The sequence below is a fragment of the Cottoperca gobio genome, chromosome 1 (genome assembly GCF_900634415.1).
Source record: "Cottoperca gobio chromosome 1, fCotGob3.1, whole genome shotgun sequence".
Taxonomy (NCBI): Eukaryota; Metazoa; Chordata; class Actinopteri; order Perciformes; family Bovichtidae; genus Cottoperca; species Cottoperca gobio.
In genome coordinates this window covers 18639006-18665061 of record NC_041355.1, presented here as the reverse complement: position 1 = coordinate 18665061, position 26056 = coordinate 18639006, and the positions used below count along the sequence as shown (strand labels likewise).

At 42.1% G+C, this 26056-nt stretch overlaps 1 protein-coding gene across 1 annotated transcript; it reads right to left on the bottom strand.

The window, feature by feature from the left end:
• Positions 1-754: 754 nt before the first annotated feature.
• On the bottom strand, positions 755-24300 carry LOC115008066 (nodal modulator 1-like). The gene is given in 49 exon segments (XM_029431334.1): positions 755-2266; positions 2723-2767; positions 2769-2816; positions 3319-3438; positions 4388-4489; positions 4644-4754; positions 5541-5624; positions 5845-5986; positions 6071-6198; positions 6315-6428; positions 6824-6950; positions 7804-7963; positions 8180-8262; positions 8889-9110; positions 9203-9298; positions 9394-9457; positions 9641-9728; positions 9818-9954; positions 10244-10375; positions 10522-10663; positions 11193-11370; positions 11521-11671; positions 11808-11913; positions 12038-12127; positions 12842-12979; positions 13186-13338; positions 14101-14173; positions 14295-14401; positions 15036-15136; positions 15334-15379; positions 15470-15559; positions 16148-16306; positions 16308-16373; positions 17446-17640; positions 17774-17852; positions 17945-18100; positions 19013-19143; positions 19228-19411; positions 19696-19793; positions 20148-20262; positions 20538-20683; positions 20807-20989; positions 21529-21676; positions 21758-21903; positions 21990-22072; positions 22168-22323; positions 22475-22623; positions 22758-23022; positions 24078-24300. Coding segments are annotated over 49 exon segments (5985 nt in total). The 5' UTR covers positions 24094-24300; the 3' UTR covers positions 755-2134.
• Between the last annotated feature and the right edge of the window lie 1756 nt (positions 24301-26056).

Here is a 26056-nt window from a genome sequence, read left to right as displayed (position 1 = left end):
TACTTAGCTACCTTTTCTTAACATCAACATTTACTTTGTTTCCTCTGATCAGGAAGGAGAAATACATGAAGGCTGAAAGAGTTATCCTGAATGTTTTTTAAACTGAAATATGGTATATTGTGCGGTTATTGATCATACGACCATGAAGCCAGCAGAGGGCAGTAGTTGACGGACCTAGAGTATATTGTATGATCCTCTCCTGCAGTACTGGGTACTTTGTAATCCTTTAGGTTACCAGCAAGAAGCTGGGATCTCCCTCCATTTCACCAAAGCATTATTACCTTGTTGCTTCAAAAAGTAACATCAAGACTCAAGCTACATCTTCCTGATCAGAAGGGTAGTATACACACACACACACACACACGAGTAGGAACTGGTGGACTGTCAAATGTAACACGATGTATAATGTGCTTTAACACTTTAAGGATTTACATGTCTTACCATATATTCATGCTTCAAGTTACCCTGCCCCCCAAGAGGCAAAACCATAAAACAGTCAAGTTAATTTCCTTCCAGTCAAACTTTATTCATCTCAACATTTAATTTTTTTTTTTTTTTTACAGATAATGACAATTCCACCCCACCTCCTTCATCCTCCCTCCCCCACCCCAACTAATCAACTCCCCCTAAATGTGGACTAATTGGAATATCTTTCAACTCAGTAAATAGTCTGTGGCATTTTCATCTTTACGCAAACGTCAGCCACAACTGAGAGCAGATGAATTAAATAGAGAAAAATAATTGGGGTCCATAGTTTAAGTTTACTTAAATTTAATGTTGCTCTATAAAATAATGTGTCACACGGTTCATCTGACAGTTCAAAAAACAAAAACACACTTCTGAGACATTCCCCCAGCACACAAACTAAGTCATCATTCACATCTGATTAGACATATGTTAATAAATTAATCAACTATCTGTTATCCCCTAGAGCTCCCTACCTCCCACCCCCGCAAAAAACTAAACTTCTCCTCAAACAGAATTCAAACCCAGATTTCCAGCATCCATCGACCACCACTGTCCTGAGCTGAAACGGACAAAACATCAATCTCCCACTGAGCAGCCTATAAAACACCGTCAGAGGTGGAGTGCATCACAGTAACTGGTGGCTGCTTTTACATTGAAGTGATATGACTGACAATGGTATAAAGCTCGTCCATGTCTTTGGCTGTCTTTCAGTCATAGTTAGTTACACAATCCCACGTTTGTGATGGAATTAAAGAGGTCAATTCAGCTTGTGGCTGATTCAGTTTATTATCGAACCTACGGGGTCAAATAAGGGTCAACCAGATTTGGAGCGAGTGACGTGAAGTTTAAAAAGTTATACAAAGTTTGTGTTTATTTTCTACACATTCACAAACTACTCGTGCAGAGTCCCCCCCCCCCCAGGTTTACAAGGAGGATATTCAACAAGAAGCTTTGAAAAATATTTCCGACAATCATTTCTACACGCTCTGAATCTTATTGACCCTTATATTTGATCCCAAAGAAATCTATTAAAAACACATTTTAAATATCCTTAGAGATTTTTTTTTGCCAACAGCTGTGTGTCACCGCAGTGTGTGAATTCCACATTTGGATGAAAATCCCCCTCGTGTGTTGTGTATCGTGTGTTGTGTATCATCTGAATTGACCCCGATGCTGCTAGTGAGACACACGACCAGTCAAGGGGCTCGACAGTCCTAAACATTGTTAAGACTGATATCAAAAGCATTCAAGTGCTTTCAAAACACAAGCAAAATTGTTAAGTTGACCTAGATAAATTACAAAGGTATAAAAATGGCTCATGTTCTATCACAAATATTAACAGTTTTCTTAAACAATGAGTGTCGTGAAAAAAAAGAAGAAACAACAGAAAAAACAACCTGTAAAACTTCAGCCATCAGTGAATGGCTGGTGAGGTGGTGGTAATGCGCGTCGAGTGGTTTGTGTTGGGCTTCACATGAGGCATCTTTAGCGCATTAAATAGTTCCCTAGCACCCACAGTTAGCCGCTCCAAACGTTAGACGGCTCATCCCGCGAACCGGTATCTACTCTGAGCTAACCCGCAGTGCTCTCCGAGGCTGTGACCGTGGGTGCAAGTGGACCATTTAGTGAACAAAGATGGGGTGTGAGCTGAGCCGTGCTTGTGTCCTTATGTGCGCCGAGTCTTTTGTCTCTTGGCCTGACGTTTGGCTTCATCCAGAGCAGCGCTGTCCGCGGTGACCTGCGCCATGCTCCTCACTCCCTGCATGCGGTTCACCAGCTGCAACAGGAGGGGGATGACCTGCAACACGGAGACGCAAAACATATTAAACTAATGCTTTTCGGATAAACGGTTTCTCACTTGAAATATTAAAAAACGCACAGTATGTAACTTTCTGCACTGAATGAATCAGTTTTAAGTTAAAAATGTGTGTTTCTGTGACAAAGGACGACCAGGAGGGGCTGCAAACCAAGCTACCGCTGAAGTTTGCTCAGCTTCTTTCTCTGATAACTTAAGACCCAGCAGAATTATCCACAGAGGTGTCCACAGACAGATCTGGTGATTAAAACCAGTAATAATCCTGAATAAAGCAGTTTCAAGTTAAAGAATATGTGATTCTCCGACGCTGTTCGGTGGAAACAGGATGCTAACGTTTGCTCAGCTTGAGATCCAGACTACCGTCCGATGGCTAAAATCCTTTATCCGGTTAAAAACAACCAAGAGCGTAGTTTTCAGAAGGTGAATGTGAAGATGTACCTTCTCGTGGTTGTATGCTGCTAACAGGAGCAGCAGAGTGAGAGGGCAGAGCTATGTAGGAGCCCTGGGCAACATCCTGGTCAGGCACTTTACGCTGTGGGAAAACATCAACACACAAACTGAGATGAGAAACTGCAGCGCCGTATTAGAGACACTGTAGGTAACAACGACATTTTAAAAAAAAGATATAAAAAAGAAAAGAAAATTCTCGAAAAAACTCAAATATTCTCTAAAATTCTAATAATTAAAAAAATACATTACAAACAAAAATGAATCAAGAATGTCATCAAGAAACCACAAAAGCAAGTTTCTCCTCGTACATTTAAAACATTAATCTCAGAGAATATCCCAATTTTTGACTCTTGAGTATTTTCTCGTAATATTACCATCCTTCCCCGGCGCCGTAATAAAAACATTGCTTTTACACCTACAAAGTCTCAATCAACACTGCTTTGATACAAAAACCTGCCACAATCTGCTCAATGCGTCTCACTACTAAACCAGGAATCCTGTAGTTATTATAAGTACACAACCAATGATATGTTCACACAGAAAACCTGTAAATATTCAGTAGGTTAAAAGAAGGAGCTTCTTACAGTGGGGTTGAAGGTGAGTGTGATGTGCTTGTGGTAGCCGTTGGAGGTGAAGGTGACCTGAGGCAGAGTGAAGTCGAACTGGAAGCGGGACAGCGTGGAGTACAGCATCAGCACATAGCTCTGGAGAAGAAAGAAGACTTTAGATCCAACAACAGCAGGTTTAGTAAAATATACAAACGTGTCAACATTAAGGACACTTACAACCACGGAGTAATGCAGACTACAAAATCTGATTTCTGCCTCGAGGACCATAAAATGATCTCAAAAATGTCCACGATAAAACATTTGTTTCGATAGTTATTCTAGAATCTGTTTTCCTCTACCTACAAAAACACTAGAGCAGCGAATACGTCGTCGACTCTGCCGAAACATATTCAGTCGCAGCTGTTGCTGCTGCAAAACGATGGATTAATGAATTTGAGCGTCACAACTCCTGCGAACACTCGATTTTCTATCAGAATTTAATCGATTTGGTCCGATATCATTTGGAACGTCTAAAACATTCACACAATTTAATTATTATATCCCTATTCAAGTTGGCAAAGGTCTGCCTATATTAGGATCAGGCCGATCAGACGCCGCACAGTAAGTGTGCAGCAGTGAGATGGCCAACAAGAAGTGGCGTTTTTACTATATGTAGTCAACACTCATGATAAATTATTCTATATTACAAACTATACTTAACTTTCTAAACTCTTCAATATGTTTTACTGTGTATTTATGTTTTTGTTGTCCAACTGTTATTTATGTGCCCTGTGTTTTATGTGTGCTGAATGTATTCATCCCACTGCTGCATAACCAAACATATTGATTGATTGGTTTCTTTAGGGTTCTGTGCGAAGGAGAATAAAAACTATATTATAAATAATAGATATAATAAAATAAATTCTAAAACTGAAAATTGAGCATTATTATTATTACTATTATTATTATTATTATTATTATTATTATTATTATTATTAATAAATATATGTTGTGATAATGACCAACATCGCACATATTATAAAAACATTTTTGGATACATCGTCCAGCCCGAGTTTGACCTGAGAACAGAAAGACAAGCAGATACCTCTCCATCTCTGTCCAAAGGAGGGAAGTTAAAGAAGAGGGACTGTCCCAGAGAGATGCTGTTTATTGGGTTGTCCAGATTGTCGCTCTTGTAAAGCTTCACCTGGACAAAGACAGGAAGTAAAAAGTAGGTAAAACTTCAACATTGTTAACTCTGCACATTGCTCAGCATTGTTTTCTGATGGAAAATGTGAGCATTGATGGGGAGTTGCAGAAATGTTCAACACAAAGCTGTAATATAAGCCAAGCAGTCCTACTGATAGTGTTGAGAGATGTTCAGGCGATGTGTGGACGTTTCCACTGAGGTCAAACTGATTGATTTGCCTGAAGGCGATGATGTTGACCCCTTCGATGTCACGGCTGCCGACCTGAGGGGGAACACGGAGCTTAATGTACACACACAACCTTAGAAAAGGCCAAATGTGAACTGTGGAAAAAGCGGTGTCACACGGTGTGATAATAACAGAGAATTAAGTGGAATCAAAGCATTTCCTGCCTCGCCAGAGCGATTAGCAGGCCTGCACTTCTCACACAAACTAAAATATGAACCGAGGTTTAAACTTGCAACGGGATTACCGCTGCTTTTGTTCTGCGTATAGAAAGGACCCGTGATAAGGCTGCTGATAGGTCACAATCACAGGGTTCCCACAGTTATTCTAACAATTCAATTACAAACGTTTTCCATGCTCTCCTATCTAGCTTCCAGTGCCATGTTTAAAGGGAAAACATTAGTTTGGACAAAGATATTCGTCAGCAGATGGAGCGTCAACCCTTTCAGCAAACGTTAATGAGAAACTTGGAAATTAGGCAAAATCCATCTCTTGATGAAGATCATGTGATGTGATCGAAAGCTCCAGAACAGCTACTCAATGGACCTCGCGGTGAGGTTACTCTCTCAACAACAGTTTAGTCGTTTCAAAAATAAAACTTCACAATTTAGTTTTTGCCCAGAATGCTGAAATAAAACTGAATATTAAAAATAAAGAGCCTTCAACATTTGACTCAATGCTTTACTGTTTACCTTGCGATCGTCGTGACAACAGATAAAATGGTTTGCGCAGTGAAAACTTTTCGGAGATGAATAATCACGTGAGTATTACAAACAGCACTTTTACAAACCCGACTGTGGAGCCTTTATTAAGTTGACCTCTCACCTCTATAGCTCTGTGTTGTGGTAGTGCCCTCTCTATGTGGTCGTTGCCTTCAGCTCGCAGCTGGATTAGATATTTGCAACTCGGCTGCAAGAAAACATTACATTACAGTAAAAAAACAAAGCTTAAAAGTAATAAAAGTACAGCATTTGAGACATTCAATTATGCTTTCTGTGTGCAATCATATACAGTCTGTTACACCTGCTCAAACAATGTGTCCCACAAGGTCAATCCACTGCGTTCCCAACCAGATAGTAACCTGTACAGTGTGTTCATTTGTTCTTTAACAGGCTCCCAGTGTACTCACCAGCAGACCCCTGAGTCTGAAGCGACCCTCCTCGTCGGTGACGGTGTCCTCGCTGTAGATGCTACACTCGGCCTGTCCCACCGCCTCCACGGCCACATCCCTCTCTGCGTCCCCGCTCAGAGACTGCACCGCTCCGTAGCAGCTGAGGAACACAGTGTAAATCGTAACTCGTACGCTGGGGAGATAGACCCCCGTGAACAAACCGCAGCGAGGTGCATTCGTGTACCTGTAAGCCGTCTTGATGCCAGTTATATCGATGCTGAGGTTCTGCCCCTCCTCCACGGAGATCATCTGAGACGCCGGCTCAAAGCGGAACTCCTTCATCATGGGCTTGAAGTAGTACTGACCAGGACTCTGAGGAGAGAGAAGCACAACACGTATACATTAGCTAGAGCATCCCTACAGTCAGAAGACATCTGACACCGCAGGAAGGAAATGACAAAGGCGAAGGCAAATTGCTGGATCCCTACCAGGTTATTAAAGGTGAGCAGGCCGGTGTCATGAGTCAACAGGTTGGAGCGAAACTGTCCTCCACTGAGAGACAGGAGGACACCCGACAGGGGAAGACCATCCTCCGATTTGATCTACAGCAGAGAGGGAAAGAGACGCAGAGTACGAGTTACAGATCTCATGTCAACCAACTAGTGCTCTTACTGTTTCAACACTTTATATTACACCACGCGACTGTCAATACAAAAAGGACATATTTGAAAAACTAAGTGTTGTGGTTGAACTGGGAGGCAACAAATTAAATACAGAAAAGCAAAGTCGTGGTATAAAAGTCAAATGTTTTAGGTCATTGAGCATACAATCACAAATGTGCACACGAACACATTAGGCGGATTAATGTTCTGTCATGAGAACTTTAAACCACATCACAAGTGAACGTGAACAAAGAGCTATAATTGTAAAACAGAAATTAGTGCAGATGTATCGGTGGCAGGTGAGTACTGGGATGTAATGTGTGTGCACATTGTACCTTGAAGGTGACACCAGCCAGAGCGAACGCCTTGAAATCTCCCTGGGTTCCCTCCACAGGACTCAGGACGAAACCTTCCTTACTGGCACTGATGTTGTACTGCCGGTCGCTGTGGAGCGGACCCACACTGAGGGAGAGAGGAGCAGAACGCTGGTAAGGACGGCGTGGCTCGTGGTCATGTAATTACAATACTATCCCACATACAAAACAAAATGACATACATACGATGACAAATAAAAGTACAGAATTCTATCGTTCAAAAATAATGAAACAGGAGACAATACCACTCAAAAAGGCTGTTACTAAATACTGTATTATAATGCGCAGTGTAACGTTTTATCACACTTATTGGTAAGAAATAAAGCAGCTCACTGAGTTTATATTTCATACATTGCATCACGTCCATGCCCCACCACCTCCACCAATAACACCAAGGTAAACAATACAACCGTAATATATCAATATAACTGCAACTCATAAAGTTATGTAGAGTAATGTTAAGCAGCAAATAACTTGTACTAACCATAAGAGTTTACTAACGTTAAATTTAGCAGGACAGGAAAGAAAAAAATGCAAAAAGCTCAATGTAATCATTTCAGCTAACGTCAACGTTAGTTTGCTAACATTAGCATAGCTTGCAAACATTAGCATAGTTTGCTAATGTTAGCAAACTCCGCAAGTTTGGATGAATCTGGCAAGAAAACATTCTCATAATCTATTAATAATTATATAAAGGACATAGTTTATATGAGATAAAGGATCAGACTCTCCTGCACTAACAGGGAATAGTATGTTACTGCAAGGGTTTCAACGAGGACCCCACATCCCTGCTGTGGTTCATGTATTTAAGGACAGTCCTCTCGGTATATTAATGACTTGTTAAGCATATAAACTTAAAGCAGAACTCTAATATCTGGACACAAATTAAGGCTGTAGACTTACAGGACGGCTGCAACACATAATATGCCGGGTTCTCATACCTGTATGCTCCCATCTCATTCGTGGCCACAGCAACGAGCGGTGCAGCAGCTCCTCTTTCAGTGATGGCGATCTCCACGCCCTGCAGCTCTGGTGACACTTTGCCCTCCAGGAAGAGACCTGCGCGCCCTGCGATGTCCACCAGCCGACCTGGACACGACTCTGTGGAGAGGAATGAGCTTTTAGGGAGCTTGTTGGTATGACAGATGTTATTTATCTGCTCGGGCAACCAATGAGTCACAGTTATACGATGGAGCTAAAATATTGAGCAGTTTACTAAAGAAACAGCTACAACAAGGACGCAAGTAGATATAGTGTGTGTGTGTGTTAGATTGCATGCGTGTGTTAGATTGCGTGTTTGTGTGTGTTGCACCTTACCTCCAGTAATAGTAGCCTCCACCTCAGGAGGATAGAACAGCAGCTCCTTGGATGAGGGAGTCACTGTGATCTTCTCTCCAGCCCTGTACAGTCAGACAATATTAACTCACTGCATCACTGCACACGGGTTCAAGACTAAACAAGACTCTTAGACTTGGTGGTTATTATCAGTGGAAGTTAACCAGCTGCTAATAATAACGTTGCAAAGGGATAATAGCAATTTCTAAGCTTGTCAGTATAAAAGATAGACCTGTGTAAGAGAATGATGGAAGTCCTGACAGGAAATTGGAAACATAGCTTTTTGGCAGGATAATCTTTCTTATTTACTTTTTTAAAAACAGGTGAAAACTAATGTTTTTGGAGGTAAAAAACATATTTTAAGTGTTTGTTGTTGTAATAGTCATTTCGGCCACAAAAGGCACAATGTTCTAAATAGGACTAAAACATTCAATCACCAAGCTTCTGTTACGCAGAAATCTAAAAGACAAGTGGAAGTTAAAGATGACCCTTTATAGAAAACTGATCAATTCGATGTACGTGTTCTTTTCCTGCAATGACAAAGCTTTTTAAAATGTGCTACAGCTTTAATTTGAGCTTCTATCTGACCAATAGCAATGGCTCATGGGCGCTGTTGCATCAAGAGCCATCCACTACATGCCAAACTAATGAAACCCAGAACCATAGAAGTGTAAAAGGCAGCGCAGCCAACCTGGCCCAGTAGGAGAACTCGTAGTGGAAGGGGCCCGTCAGTTCATCGGCCTTCTCTTGGATAGGAGGGCTGTCGTCTCTGGCACCACCGTCCTCTTCAGCGGCGCGGCGTTCTCGTTCCTGGCGGCGCAGTTGAATCTCTTGCAGCTGCTGCTCCTGCCTCTGCTCCTCCAGGCTCCGCAGGGGACCCAGCACCAGCGCCGGCTCGCTCTCGATAGATGATCTGAACGAGGGGACGGAGGAGGAAAAAATAAAACATTTGTAGAAGGATGCATAGCAGCTGGCTAATATTAGCACATAATGTCGAGTCGTTACTTGATAGTAACGGTGACGTCCAGGATCTTGTCGGTGGTGATGAGCCCAGTCATGTGATGCCGCACTGCGGTGAGGGTCAGGATGCTGGGGGCCGAGCTGTTGGACAGAACAACAGTCACTTGGTTGAACTGCGTAGAGGGAGAAGACTGTTTTAACCCAGAAATAAACCAACACTGCAACTCATCACTTACGTATCGTACGTGTAGAAGTCCTGCTCAAACTGGTGGCAGGAGCGAGGGGTGACTTTGTAAACACCTGGACAAGCCATCATTAGTAGATTAATTACTTTGCTCCAGTTTTATATTTAGGCAAGTCAGACACAGACCTTTTGGATCAAAACACTGCACTCTAACTAAGCACGAGGAAACACCTGGTACACTTTTCTAGATATGCTAATTCCTGCTGTTGAGCTAATGAGGTCAGGAGAGGGAACCTCACCAGGCTTGGAGAGGCAGAAGCGGTTCACTCCCTTAGAGAGGTTGTACACGCCGACGTTCTCGGGTTTGCTGCCATCTTGGAAAAACTCCTGTGCAGAAAAACACACTCAGTTAGAATCAGAGCGATCGTGGACGTGTCACCATGTGCTACAACACACACCAGGTACTGATTACTGACCAAAGTGATAGCATGGGAGAGGGAGCAGCGCAGGATGTAGCCAATCTGTCTGAACTCCACCCCCCCCACGTCGGAGTCCAGAACCTCCACTTCCATGGACTTATGCTTCCAGCACCACTCCTCATGAGTAATACTCACTGGCGGGAGAGAATAACAAATAATCAACAAATACACTAAAAGAAACTGAAAATATATGAAAGTTTAATAAAAAATAATTAAACGGGGTGCATTGTGTAATACAGAACAACCTGCTCCAAAAGATGCCGAGTGTGCAGACGAGCTCGCAGGCACACGGAACAGATTGTTTGCATTGAACAGCGAGTGAGATGGATGCAGCACCAGAAGGAACACAAACACTGGCTGAATAATGTGTGCTTCCGGAAAGCTGCCGCTAAATATCAATTATGATCGGGAGTGAGTCCTGACCTTTGTATTTCCCAGGTAAAACGTCATCAAAGGAGAAGCTGAGGATGTCACTGCTGCCAGACAGAGCCACCGTCCTTCTCTCTCCCTGCCGACTCACCGGTTGCAGAGTTACTGAAAGGTCATCGCAGGACGCTAGAGACCGACCAGGGGACACGAGCTCAGTGACAATATGAACAAACAACCACACACACATTGTTATGGGGGTTGATGCCGCATCTCAGACAAAGACGGCCTGTATTCTAGATGAACAAATTCTGTGTAAATGACCAGCTCCTTACTTAAACAGTAGACTTTCCCAGAGACAGAAGCCATGAATTGGGTGAAAAGTAAGTCTGTGAGGGGCCGGTCCACAAGGGAGACATCAAGGGCCTGAGGCTGCAGAGCCAGGCCTGCCTTCACCTCCGCCTCGGGGAGTGACACCTAAACACAGGAAAATACAACCAAAGTGACCTCGCAGAATGTAAATAAGCACTGAAATCCATTATATCTCTGAGTACTCGGATGTATTAACTAGATGGCACGCGACTTGCAAATACTTTCCTTAAAAGCTCAACAGAAATGTCTCTTTACAGAAATCATGACCAGGTTACTCAAGATAACCTTCAGACCTTGGTTTCATGTAGGAGCTGTTTTCTCTCTGCTCTATCACCGTGCATCTACTCATGGACGAGAGGCTCAGAATAGTTTGGCGGAAAGAAAATAGTTCCTAAATGAAACTGCTCACAACAAGGTCTGTAGATTACTTTGAGTAATGTTTTGGCGCTTTGAGCACCACAAGCCGAGTGCCATGTAGTTGTGTTATATTGTAGACAGACATCTGTACACTCTGCATCTCACAACAACACAATCTAGACTGATAAATAGCACTGCAGGTAAAAACTATTATTGTTGATTTTGGGGTGAACTGTCCCTTTAAGACCTACAGATTAAGATGCTGCCAGAGTCTTACATGGACGCTGTAGTCTCCAGGTTTGGCCTGGAAGCAGAAGGCCCCCTGAGGATCGGAGTCGACGGTCTTGCTGGAGGCCTTGTCTTGGCCCTGGGGTGTCAGAGAGACCTTGTAGCGACCCTGATGCTTCATGCCCTCAGGCAGGCGGCTGATGGAGATCTGGCCACACACACTGAACCTGTGTGGGACCAACATCGGAATATAGATCAAGCTAGTTAGCAATGTGGTAATGTGAAGAACCAAGCCGAGGGCACAGACGCTGAAGAAAACATGTGTAATGTAGGAATTTGAGGTCTTTGTTAAAATTCAGCGGACAGGCCAGACGTACCCAGCTGTGATGATGTCAGGAAGTTGGGGTGTGTTGGGGGCAATCTTCACTGTGATTGGCTCAAAGAACATGAGCTCCTTGCTGACACGGATGGTGTAGGTACCAGCCGTCATGTTCTCCAAGCGGAAAGAACCGTCCTCCTTGCTGAGCACTGAGGGACAGCACAGCAAAGTGCGTACAGTGTAAACATGAGTTTACAATGAGAACACACAAAGTGAATTTCTACAATTGTTTGGATGCTTTTCAAGACACGAAAACTAGAGCGCTGAGTCTCCTCATATGGCTACCTTTGATCTGGTTGTTGATGGACACTGTAGCATCGGGGACGCCCTCCCCAACGTCACTGTTGAGCACTCGGCCCGTCACAGAGAAGCCCATGACACGGAAGATGGGCTGAATGCGAAGCAGCATTGCACGTCAAAATGTGGTACCGCGTATTAAATGTATTCATACTCGCAACATAATGTCAACTAGTAAAGCTAATATTGAGAAATGTAGATATGATTTCACTCTTTACCTCCAGTTTCTGACTGTTGTGTTCCACATTGAAATTCATCCTGGACGGAGCGACATCAAAGGTGATCCTTTCTCCTCTGTAGAACGGCACCTGAAGGGAAAGACTCGCAGGATTACAGACATTATTATATTAACATGGAGGCAGAATCACTTTCACTGCAGGTTAAAGTTACAATGTCATGAAATCAAAGCCCAATATTGATACTATTTATGGTCCCCATTCTTCTGCAACATCCGTCTCCCTTTTTTATATTTGTGCTGGAGCATAGGAAACACCGTTATTGATTTTAATTGATTTAAATAACTGAAATATTCAGTGAACAACAGCTAACATAATTTCCTTATCATTAACGAAAATAAAACTGTATGGCGGAAGACCGGGGAGAAGTACAACGGGAAACAATGTCCCCCTGCATATGGTGCCTCTCATCAGGTGACAAGGATTCAAACAGCCAAGGGGGTGCGGGGGCATGCCCTCCCTGTGAAGTTTTCTTATTTTGTTTCTTATATCAGCTTTGAAAATATGGATATAGTCGATATCAGCATGAAGGGAAAGGGGAAACCTCACCATAGAATTAATGTAATCTTACTGCTACAGAAGTAATGTGAGGGGGACATCAGTTCAGAGCGCTTAAAGAAACCCCCCCCCGAAGGGCGAGGAGAGACCACAAGTGCACCTCGAGCAAACCCCACCCGAAGCACCAGAGACAGAGCGACAGGGGGAGCAGGGCCGACAATACAGAGCTCAATACGAGACATTTTAAGGGACCCAGCAGCAGTCTATTGCTTCTCACAGAACGCTCACCACGGTGTATTCGCCGCTGGCCAGTGAGGGGAAGATGAAGGTCCCATCTTCCCGGGACAGAGCGCTGCACAGGTAGACCAGAGCGCTGTCCCCAGAATCTGCCCCCTCCACTGGGGATGTGTTACAGCCGCCGACGTCCTGAAATAAATACGGAGCGATGTAACTTCTCTTTGGGACTAAAACACAAATTCCACAATGTCGCAGAAAATACTGCTATTAGATATTAAATTAAAGCTACAGCATAATATTCTGACTTCCATCAGATACATGAGACGAGTGAAATCCTGATTTAATTTGACTCCTCACCGTTTAAAAAATAGAAAGTTAAAGAATGGGCGGTTTACCTCTTTCTTGACTGCGGCCGAGTACAGTAGGAAGGTGACCTCTTTCATGGGCTCTCCGTCACTGCGGACCTCCCCCGAGACATCGTAGCCTCCGACCACCAGATGCTCGGCGGCCGGGGCGTTGGCATTGGAGACGAGCACTGAGGTGGCGCTCTGTAGGAAGACGGTGATAGGTCACCACGGGAGTTGCAGTGAGGGTCAGAATAATGGCCCCGTCAGGAGCAGGGCCATTACTGCTGCAGATCATTAGTTATAAACCTGCTCAGCTGACAGGGAACCTTATCAGCTGAGCAGATGAATAATGAAGTATTCCATACAGACACAGAATTAAAGAGAGTCTTGGATTTAAGACTTTATTAATGCAACTCAGAGAAATTTAAAACCAACTTTACAATAACCAAATTGAAGGGAAAAAAAACATGAGCCTTTGGCCTCTAGTAAAACAAGAGCGTTGTTGGTTGTGTTATCCTGATACGAGAGGCATTTGGAAAATGATTGATGTTACCAATTATTTTGAGACTTTTTAATACCAATTAAGTTGATCTGGACGGTGTTCACCTATGGCTATAGTTTGTTTCGTGTATTTATTATTCTACAGAAGCTAAGAGAGCTTGAGGAGTGTAGTAGACTCGCCGCTCGAACAGCTGATTTCCCAGCTGAAACTGAAATTTGGGTCCGAAAACAATTACGAAGATACTAAGGATGAAAATGAGGTTTATGGGGAAGTTTTCTAAATGATCACTCCACAGCATTCATCAAATGTGGACTTTCCAGCTCCAGTAAATGAGAAAGCAGACAGAAAGAAGAAAAACTCAATTCAAATGTATTCAAAAGAAATATCCTCATGTTTCTATATACGTGTATATATCTGTGCTGTAAGTACGGCCTGATGAAAACAGAAGTGAAGGTACCAACCTGCTCCAGAGTCCAGGAGGGATGGGCAGCTGTGATGTCATAATTTCCAGGGAGTACTTTTAAAAAGGTATACCTGAGTTAGGAGGAGCAAAAAAGGAAAACCCTTGAAATGGCAAACCATTTAAGAGACACACGTTTGGTGCAGAAACTTGTGTGTGAAGCTCTTAACAAACAGAGAGGAGAGTGCCACTTACTTTCCTCCAGGCTGTGTGACGACACTCTGGAGTTTCTCGTCTGTTCCCACTCGGGTGAGTTTGACTTCGACTCCAGCCGGACCCAGAAGATGGCTTTTACTCAGGACCTGAAGCGAGAGATGTGACAGGAATTAATTCCTAGACTGTATCTTACATGGTGGTGGTGGTGGGGGTGGGGGGTTGTTAATGCATTCAAACTATTATCTAGTGGTTCTTTGGTGCACTGATAAGTGGAAGTAAGGCTGTGCAATGAATCAAACTTCAAATAAAACGATGGCTTTCAGCGAATATGAAAATGTGCCGCATTGTTTTACAAAGACTATTGTTTAGTCTTGGGTTATTGATCCAGCGTACCCCTATCCTTTACAGAGGTGCACTTTCATCCCGCTTGGCTGGTAAGAGACAGCCGCTGGGAGTGTCTATGAATGTGTATGTGATTCAAATGTTTGCAAGAGCACAACGTTCTTCAAAGATTCAGCCTCTTCGTTGTGCTCTCAAAATTTAATTTATCTATTTTTTCTTTCTAACTGCATGTTTCCAAAGAGTAATCATGTTAAAGAATCTTAATCTCAATATAGACTGATGATTGCGTTTCACTTTCTTACTTAAAAAAGAAAAAGGAAATGTATACCTCAGTCAACATTGTAAACGTTTAACCCCTTTACATGCAGATATGCTTTTAGGGTCTTCAAGAAAAAAATGATTCTGTTAAGGACGCAGGAAATCTTTCACAATTCTCACCGTTCCTGAGACTGAAAAGCCAGTAAAAACAAAGTTGATGTCTTCTTCTTTTGTACAGATGTCGCTCACTCCATCCACGTGGAGGTCGACACTGGTCGGCTCTGGTGAGAGTTAAACCCCAAGAAGAAGAAGAAGAAGAAGAAGAAGAAGAAGAAGAGAAAAACAATCAAGAGAGCAAAAGACATGGAAGCGAGAACATAAATAATAACAACCTAGACTGTCTTTGCATTTCCTGGACCAAAACTGGCACAAACAATATCTGGTGATTGTGAGGAAAGCAGCCGTTATACAATCTTACCAAAGCTCCATCCAAGAGGAGGCTCAATCTTCAAGACAAAGTCCCCCTGTAGAAGAGACAAGTCTATAGATTACAGTCATCATCAACAGTGAATACAAAAAGTTTAAATGACTGACAAAAGGCTTGAATCTCATACCTTGTCATAGAGGGGGATCATGAAGTAGCCATTAATTGGCGCACAATCCGTTTGATATTTCAAGGAACCTTGTTTGGTGTACAGTTTGATCTGTGCATAAAATAAATAAGAATTAGGCAACGTTGTATATTTTAATTACTCAACCTGAACTGTTGTGACAGGGTACAGTCTGCAGCTTTAAATACTACGTTGAAGTCCTTTGTATCGGCTGTCACTCATAAACCAGACCAGCCTATCATTTCACTAATTAGGCAAATGACTAATCCCATGGAGCCTGTGCATGAACATGGATTAGGACAGGTGGCTCTCACTTAACGTCTTCCCCGACAACAGACGAGGTTTTAGGTTTAAGAAGGAGAATTGTCACACAAATATATTAACGCTAATTAATATATGCTAACATAGCTTTTCGGTCAACCTTGACTGCGTAGAGAAAACATCCAAATTAGCAAACTAGCATAGCTGTCAAATAAATTAAAAAATCCCCTTTTAATTTATGTTTGCTAGCAACAGAGAGCCAACTTGGAGACGAAGTAGAGTGCTGCTGTGGTCATTTCATTCAAACTGTCATTCAAACACATCTCTAGTTTCCGCCTAACCTTTAGCCTCCTGCGATGAACTAGCTAACTGTTAGCTAGCCGCTAGCTAGCAAACTAGCCGGGAGGTTTGCACTCTCACCTCGATCAGAGAGTAATTGATCTCCACGTCGGATTTCACAAATCCCCCGCATGCCACCACTATGTCATCCGAGGAAACTGTCAAAAACTGGGAATAGGTGATACAGAATAACACCCAAAGGGCTCCCACGTCTGCCCGGATGGTAATTCTCAACATTTTCGGCTAACTGATCTCTCGATGAGCCGAGCAACAGCACGCTGTCTCCGGTTCCGTACCAGCTGATCTGCTGTCAATGGGCGAGCACAGCGTCAGGAGCAGCGACCTCTGCCGGGTCGGAGGTGTTATAACAAGAAGCCAATGACAGGAAAATGGAAAACGAAGATTATTTGACAAATATCAATATTTATTTATTTTCCAGTCACCACAGTCACAACAATGAGTCATAATAAAACAAAACAGATTATTTTTTAGTTCCGACACCCACCTTCCAAAAGTTACATTAGTTACAAAAAGTCAGTTGTGAGTGACATTTTTATTGTAATCTTTCAATTGAGATTATAGATTTTGAAAATGTACTAGATAAATATCCTATAGCTAAGATTTATACTAATAACTTACTGTCTGGGGACTTTACATTGGAGAAGGGGACAGGGTTGACCACTTTATCCTCTCCTTTTTCCACTAGCAACATAACCGCATACAGCGAGAATCAGACAAGACTCGAAAGTTACAGAAGTGTCTTAAATGTTGATTTACAGATTCACTCATCCAGGATTTTAAAGGATTGTTGCAAAACATTTGTTTGATATAGAACAGTGTTTATCACAGATATGGGGGGGGGGGGTTTAATTCTAAATCCATCAATATGTATATTTCAAGACACAAGGTTACATTAAAATAGCCACGGAATATAATACAGGTAATAATAAGAAACGGTAGATGTAAAAACACACAAGACACACTGTTCTGTAAATACAAAAGTTGTAAAAGTAAGAAAACGGTAGTTAATACATTTAAAGTGCATACAATTCAGAAAGGTTTTTCAAACAGTGGTTATAGTAATTCAAGTCCTTCTCAGAAGGAAAAGATGAAAGTAGATACAGCAGGGGCAAACAACACAAAAACATCTAAACAGCAATGACCTTTTTGTTTTAAAAATACTTGAACATTGTGGCTTAATAGTTTTATAATAATCAGATGTCACATTAAAGTAAGAAAGTCCATAGAAGCTCCCAAGTTGTATCGTTTTAACAATAAAAAATAAAGAACATGTAAGATGTTAATTCAGTTTTCAACTCCAGTCTATCTGTCCCGTCTCTGGTTGCTTGGTCAGTCATATCCGGCCCCTTGCCTCACACATGTGTGGAGGAGTCGGGAGGTGAGTGAGCCAGGAACACACCTTCATTGAAATTGTTGGAGAAGCTGGTGTGGTAGCTGGGGCTGCTGCTGCTGCTGCTGCTGCGGGGCTGCGGTTTGGACTCTGGGGATTTGATAGCCGAGAGCCTCTGGGCCTGGCACAGCTTTTGGATCAGGAAACGTTTGTCACGGCCCTCCTGGGAAACAAAATGAAAACTAGATAGTAGGTTGGTAATAACTCAATTGATGATCAATGTATGAAATGAGAAAAAAAAAAAGGTCAAATAGACTAGAAATAGATCAAATGAAGACATGTTGGAGGAAACCTACCATTGCTAGCTGCTCCCTTAGTTGATTAATAACTCTCTTGTGAGCTCCAGCTAGTGCGATCACATAAAACATGGCCAAACTGTGGGAGAAAAAAATTAATGTTTTTCTTAAAAGTACAACCAACTCGTTACAAACTGTTAAAATGCTGGAATACCTGAGAGAAGCACGTACCATGTGACAACAAAGAAGGAGACAGCGAAGGCCTCAGAGGAGAGAGCGAAGAGGACCTTTTGGATTCCGTGTGGAAGCTCGTGTATTGTATTTGGCAGCACCTCCCAGGAGGTGTTGTAATTAACAAATGGTCCACAGGCCTGGGACGAGTTTATTCTGTGCAACAAGGGACGAGTGAATGAGTATAAAGGCCAAGAGGAACATGGAAGCAGTAGCAATGAGCGGTGCTGCCTTTATTAGGTCAGTGAAATGCAGAAATGGAAAATATCCATGTTTAAAGTAAAATGCACACGACATGGGCCGTGTGGTGGCTAAACCAATGAAACTCTTTCTACCACCAACGTCTGCTCTCAAATGTAACACTTTAAAACTTCTTTAAATAGCCATCAGTTACGTTACAGAATATTTATCAGTCACTTCTCCGAAATCACACACATGAACCATCACACAGTATATCCACCACACGGCACTTATTTAAAAAGAAGATACGTCACTTGTAACGCTGCTTCGCCTGTTACTCCCAGTATTTCCTTCTTCCAAAACAGTGGTGGTGAAGACCAGGAGCAAATGCTAAATAATTATGACTGGTGTGTAAACTGCATGCCAAATTATTTAGAGCGCACAAGGCCAACTTGCCTCCTAAGTTACCATATGACCAGTGGCTTTAATTATGGAGTTTCTTTTAGGAAGTTTTTCCTTGTGCGATGCGAGGGTCTAAGGACAGAGGGTGTCGTAACCTGTACAGTCTGTAAAGCACACTGAGACAAATGTATCATTTGTGATATTGGGCTCTATAAATACATTTGATTTGGCTGACGAGAAATGTAGCATTGAAAACGCATCTTTTTTCTTTTCTTTTTTTAAACAGGCACATTGCTACACTTCCAGCAAACCTCCCGGACAACAATGAAGGCAAAACATCGTCCCTACCGGTACCATCAACATTATCTTCACTTCTCTGCTCCGAGAGCAGAAGATATTAATGATGGTGTGAAGTTCTTCAGCAGCCGCACATATATTTCTGCAGCGGGGACACGGTAACGTGGTCGTTACCAATGCATTACTCACTGTGCCACGCTAAAAGTGACAGGCAGACAGGCCAGAGCCAGGCCGATCAGCAGCACGACCAGGAAGAAGAAGTTGGAGCTGGAGGCGCGGAACGGACGCGTGGCCGGACGGCAATTGTTTATCAACGACACCTACAAAACAAGGAGCAGAAATAAAACAACCGGAACTTCTACAACACCTGATTTGGATCCATGTAAACAAACAGAAAGAAAAACCTTTTTGAGATAGAAGATGAAGAAGTATTTAATGGTGCAGATGGCAGGCAGCATCGGGCTGTAGAACGTGCCGATCCAGCAGATGGTCTGACCGTAGACGATCTCCAGAACATTCTGAGGAATAGCAAACTCCTGCTGGCCAAACCACTTAGCCAGGCCACAGTCACAGTGCTTCACTATCAGCCTGTTAATACGGAGCAACACAAGGACACTGTGCGTTACACTAAAGCACAGAGGGGGAGAAGGATTTCCACCTCACAGTATTAGCAGAGGAAAGGCAATACGGTTGATTGGGATGCCACAGAATAAAAGACACGTCACACTTCAGCGAGGCTTAAGAGACAGAACACTTTAAAGTTAAAATGGCTGTTGCAATGCGTTAAGAGGATCACACTCTGCTCACTAGAATAGAAGGTTCTATTGAGATGATAGAGAGGTCTTGTTGTTTCTGTACTGAGGAGGACTTACTTTCTGGGAAACTCCACGAAGATGGTGACTGCGAAAATGATGATGAAGTCAAAGATGGTGAGTTTGTACATCTCCTGTCCCACACGGGTCTCCCAACACTGAGGACAGCGACACATGGGTGGACACAGGCACATTTAAACAGATTGGAGGGAAGTATTTCTGAGAAACACCGCACGATCACCACCATGTGTAAGAAGGGATTTTATACTGAGAACCCAAATGACTGACAAAGAACTGAACCAATAAAGGACATTTTTATAAAGACCAAATAATCAAACTAATGTATATTTAAAGACATGTTTTAATCTTAATAGCTTTGCAACCCCTCTGATTGAGACAATGATTAAGCATTGAGCTACAGGTTTGCATGTTGACATGGAGATAAAAGAGACTTTATTTATTATTCTAAAGAATCCTTGTGTACAGTATCGGGATGCGGGGACATGACTTACAGAGTACAGCTCGTGGTTATAGCCACACAGGCAGGGCTGATTTTCACATTTAGTGATCTGAGACCAGAGCGAGAAGAGCAAAACCCCAATACTGGTCAACCGCATGAAGACACACCTGCGAAGAAAGAAGAGAGAAAGGAAAAAGAAAGAGAAAGTCATTTACTACAAGTTTCAAAGACAGCAATTCAGCCATATAGTGTGAATGGCAGCCACAATAGAAACGCGTCCAAGCAACTAGAAAGTCTTCCAAAATACCATGCAATGCATCGGTATGAAAAGGAGGCGTCACATCATCCTTTAATGGCAAACATGACATTTGTTTATAGGGTTTGTCTCCTAATGCGATTACTTTTCAAGTAAACCGCCCCATGGAGAGAAAGAAAGAGGCACCTCATGAGAGTGAAGCGGATCTCGAAGGCAGGCGAGTAGTCCTCATAGTTGATGATGGCCGAGAAGAGGAGGGGGGTGATGAAGTTGGCCAAGGTGATAACGATTGAGGGGAGATACTCATAGATGAGATCCACGATGAAGTTCTCCTGCAACCAAGGCAAAATAAATGACGTGTCTGTATTTGCTAAACAAATTGGAAAGAGGATATTAAAGTTTGAAGGAAGTTTCTCGTAGCGACAAGCAGTAACTTGGACAGGTGGGGGCATTACCTTTATCTTATCCATCTGGACTTTCTGGGAGAAGGCAGTGGCGACATAAATGCTGTAGAAGCATCCAGCCAGCACGCCGATGACAAAGATGTTGAGAATGAGGCGGATGAGGTAAATCCTGCACCTCTCTTTGCGGGTGCGATCGGCTATTTTCTGTTTGATCCTCTCCTCCTCCAAATCTGTCTGGAGATATAAGAGTAAATGCAATTTTAGAACGAGGCAGGCAAACACTCAATGGACAGATTAAACATGTGCAACTAACTACGCTTGTTAGTCGGTGTTACACGGTTCACATTACTAGCCTAACGCCTTTTATATAGAAATAAAACCCATTGAGCTTATGTCCGTGTATCAGAGCCGACGTTCATCGACTGACGCAGCAGAACATCCAACGTTAAAGATCAAAGTGAGCGCTCTACAGATATTAAGATAGCTGTTGGAGTCATCGGTAACGCCATCACCATGGCATCCCTACGACAGAAAACTATTTTCTCAGGGAAAAACACATGAACCCACACAACTGAGAAGAGCTTTATGAAAGGCTCTCGACAACAAAACATCCAGAAGAAAGTTGTACTTGTTCTGTGTTGCGTCTCCTGTTATTCTAAACAGCTATTACTGAACTCTGAGCACTTGAACACGGCCCCCGATGCCCCGATCTCATCTCTTTGCTCAACTCTGACCTATAAAACGTCCCCGTTTAACAGAAATGATCGACTAACCCGGAGCTCGTAGAGCAAACTGCTCCTCTTGAGCTTCACGGCGTTGTCGTTGGTGATGCAGAAGTCCCAGCCGGCGAAAATCTTGTTGCAAAAGCTCTGAAAGCGATCCTCGTCCTGAACCAGGTTACGTTTGAATCCCGTGGCAGACCTCGAAGACAAGCGATTCAAAGTTCAAACAACATTTCCAGAAAGTGACATTAAATCCAAATCATTGGTTTTGTTTTTGTACCTTTTAACAATCCAGACGAGACTGAAGAACAGGTAGGCTATGGTGACCAACAGGTAGGCCAGCGGCAAATTGTAAGTGGTGTTAGAAAAGTGGATTTTGTCCACTTTGTAGTAGCCGTAGAAAAGATAAGTCTGTTCCAGGAAGCCCTGTAGATTAAGCAAAGAGGAATGTAAAGGAAACCAAACTTGCTCTTTCTTCCCGGGACTTTTAAATGTGAAGTGCAAGGACGTACTCCACCAGACAGCAGATCTGTAATGTGCTCATGAAAGATGACCAGACCTCGGCGGGCGCTGCTTGGATACACACTGCACTTACTTGCTGTAGTAAAACATAGAGAATATAATCACAACACTATGCTATGTGTCATTTATGCTCATGGTTGCTTGTAATGCTCGTAAGAGTCCACTCATCAGAATTCTGGTTGTAGGTGATATTCCCCGAAACGTTTGGCGCCATGATGATGGGTAACATGACGAAGCTGAACATGAGCACAAAGATGATCAAGTTGAGCATGACCAGGAAGCGCAGGAAGGAGAAGTACGACAGGATCCCTGTGCCGAACATCCCTAATGAGTGTAAAGAACAAGAGAGGGAGACAACAAAATCACAATTAGTGTTTCTGTGAATGCAAAAAGTATTTTCATTCATGTCGGCCATCTTGAGGAGAAATCAATAAATGCCTCTGAGGCTAAGGACAGTCCATGTTTCATCTCTCACCCTCTATCAGGTGGATGTCTCTCCTCCAGAGCTTCAGGGAGCTCAGCCATTGGTGGGCATCATCCCTCAGCCTCCTCAGATACCTGCGGGTGCTTTGCTCCATCTGTCTCAAACTGCTGAGATCTCGATCCTCCTCCAAACGCTGCGTTCTGATAGTCAAACACATTGTTTGGTAAGAACCTACGCTATAAGATACCTTTTAAAAATAGCCAACAATAAAAAATGAATTGGACATCTTTGATCTGTTTAACATCTTTGGACACTACAGTAACGTCGTTCCCACTTGTCTCTGCGTTTCTCGGCCATGGTCCTGGTGAGCTCCCTGATGGGTCTCTCCTCCATCTGACTCTTCTGTTTCTCCTCGCGTCTGCTGACTGTGTTCACGCCCCATTTCCCACTGCCAGAGGAGCCGAGTCGCCCTCTGGAGCTGCTTCTCCGTTTGGTGCCACCCGTCGACAACTTCCTGCGGTACAGCAGGGACTGGTAGCTGGGTAGCTGGTCCAAGAGTGGGTTACTGTTTACTCTTCCACTATGATCAGTGTAGAAGACTTGGAAAGGTAAACAAACATAATAAGATTAGATCTTGCAGAGATAATATATATATATATATATATATATATATATATATATATATATATATATATATATATATAAAAATGCAATCCCAACTTTTTATTTCCAACAGTTACGATTTAAAACTGAGAGACTGTGAAATGTAATAATCTTTCACCAATGGACTTAAATTAAATGACTTTTTCCAGAGAATTCAACAACAAAATAAAAAAAACAGCTGCAAAACGTATTTGAGGGAAATTGAAATCCACAGCATCAGATAATCAAGACAGCTTCACTAAAGTTAAGCAACATTAGGATATTCATCACTAAAATCATTTCCAGTCCATGTCAATATCAATATGTAGTTTTATGCCTTCAAAGAATACTTTTGCCATGAAAATGCCATTATGAATACAAACATGTAAGATAGACATGTTATTAAGGAGGTAGTTTGATGATTCATGATTTTATTCTGACCATATTGTATCCACATGTATCTGTGTTCTGGGTCAGTGTAATGGATGATGGGTTACATGACGGTTAATGTTAGATCATATCGCTAACGCGGATTCAAATGTTGTAAGAAGAAGAAGAAATGTCACAATGTTTAAAATGACAATGGGTCTACAATAACAAATGGATGTTTTTGATGAAGTATTAGTTTGCCAGCCATCCTCACGTCCGACAGTGTGGCGTATTCCTGTTATAAAGTAAAACAGTGGGTTGCTTTTGGGAATAAATCGAGCAACAAACTTTGTTTTTCTCCCAGCATCAGACAATGGCTAACCAAGAAGCAGACTCAGCAAGCACAAATGCACACAGCGCAGTTTATACACGGTAAAGAGGCTCAGACCAAACCCACCGACTATTAACTTCTTCCAAAGACCCTTCATCAAACCCTAAAGTAGCAGGTCAAAGTTGTTAGCGGCTCTCTGGTCTGAGTTGTAGCTTTACTAGCTGCTAATGCTGCGGGGAGTTTTAATTAAGCGAGATAACTTATCAGTAAGGATAGCTGCAGACACAAGTGTCGAGCTAACTTCAACTTTACCTGAGTCGATCTCCATTGTTCCCGTTTCTGAATAACAGTAGATATGTGTTGGATAATAGTGGCTAAAAATGAACCGTCAACTGGGAGCTGACTCCGCTGTCCCAGAGACAACTTCCTGACTGGATACAGGAGCAGCTCTGAGCTCACTCGCTGTGACCGGTTTCACAATATATATTTAAATGAATTAGAATATCTATTACTCATTGTAGTCCCTCATCTATAGAGTTGTGTTACTGTAGATTATTTAAAAAGAAAGAAATTAAATAGCTTGTCTGAAATGATTAAAGGGTAGGCTACTCAGCGACTTATAAGAGTATTGCTCTTACAAAAGGTTGGGACACTTGTGAAAGACACATTGAAAAGAATAATGGTTCAAATTCATGCAGCAGACTTTGAAGTTTGGTTGCTAAATGGGTCAAACTTCAAAAACACTGCATCCTACATTTCCCATAATGCAACTCAATACCACCTTTTGTTAGACGCTCCCTGTATGGTAAATGCCAATTTATGTCAAACTTCATGCCCCTCAACATTTCTTTAATTTGCAGTCTCACACCAAGATGACATCATTAGAGTTATTTGAAGTTTTCCCTCCAGGGCCAAAGAAGACATTGTACAACTGTTTTTTTGTGTCCTAGTAGCCTAAACATAATGTGTAGAAACTGCATATTTAACTGCACAATATGTCATTTTCTGCCACTAAGGGTCTCGCAATCAAAACAATAAAACATTTAAAAAACAGAGTTTGGTGGCGTCGTGAAGTAGTTTTGACTAAATGTTACATTGGTTATATAACTTATATTACTTACTTCTCTAGGTTTGAAAATTGTTAGAAACACATTTCAATAAAGTGTAAACCATAGTTGTTTCTGTTCCTTTTTAATGTGGAAATCAAACATAAGTATACATTTAAGGTAAAAGAAAAATGAGAAGAAGCAAAACAAGAGCAACAATGTATTAAACACCCTACAAAAAGAGAATTGAAGCACAACTTGTTTGATGTTTGTGGGAGGGTAAGGAATGTCTATCTATCTATCTCTCTCTCTCTGTCTCTCTGTCTGTCTGTCTGTCTGTCTATCTATCTATCTATCTATCTATCTATCTGTCTATCTATCTATCTATCTATCTATCTATCTATCTATCTATCTATCTATCTATCTATCTATCTATCTATCTGTCTATCTATCTATCTATCTATATCTATCTATCTATCTATCTATCTATCTATCTATCTATCTATCTATCTATCTATCTATCTATCTATCTATCTATCTATCTATCTATCTATCTATCTATCTATATATCTATCTATCTATCTATCTATCTATCTATCTATCTATCTATCTATCTATCTGTCTATCTATCTATCTATCTATCTATCTATCTATCTATCTATCTATCTATCTATCTATCTATCTATCTATCTATCTATCTATTTATTGCTCTTCAATCACTAAACACCATCACAGGTCAACCTGCAGCAGGTACAACATAAACTCTTGAACACACACCACAAGTCCTAATAAGGCTGCCAATTACATTTCAACCTTGGGGGGTTTCATTCTTTTTGTCACAATACAAAGAGTCCACATGGGATTTACATGTCCCACTCAGATGCAGTGGACTTTTACCTTTATGAGCTCAGCACACACTTCCTGGTTCCCAGACAGTCCTCTGTTTTATCTTACTGTCGGTGGTTCTCAGGCTCATTCACTCCTCAGGTTTGGTCTGCACGGACTGCAGAACAGACAGAGGACATTTGTATCTCTCCAGCACTTTGCCAGGACTTTATTTTGTATCTTCTCCCACCATCACAACACATTTACAAGGTAAGCAGAGTTTTAGCCCAGAGCAGAATATAGTTGATCAAGATTGTATATTATCTGCACAGTTTAGTAAATCTATGACAAACAATATAATCTCATACACTATGTGTATGAGATTATATTGTTTTTTTGTTCGCTGTATGAGCTTTTTCT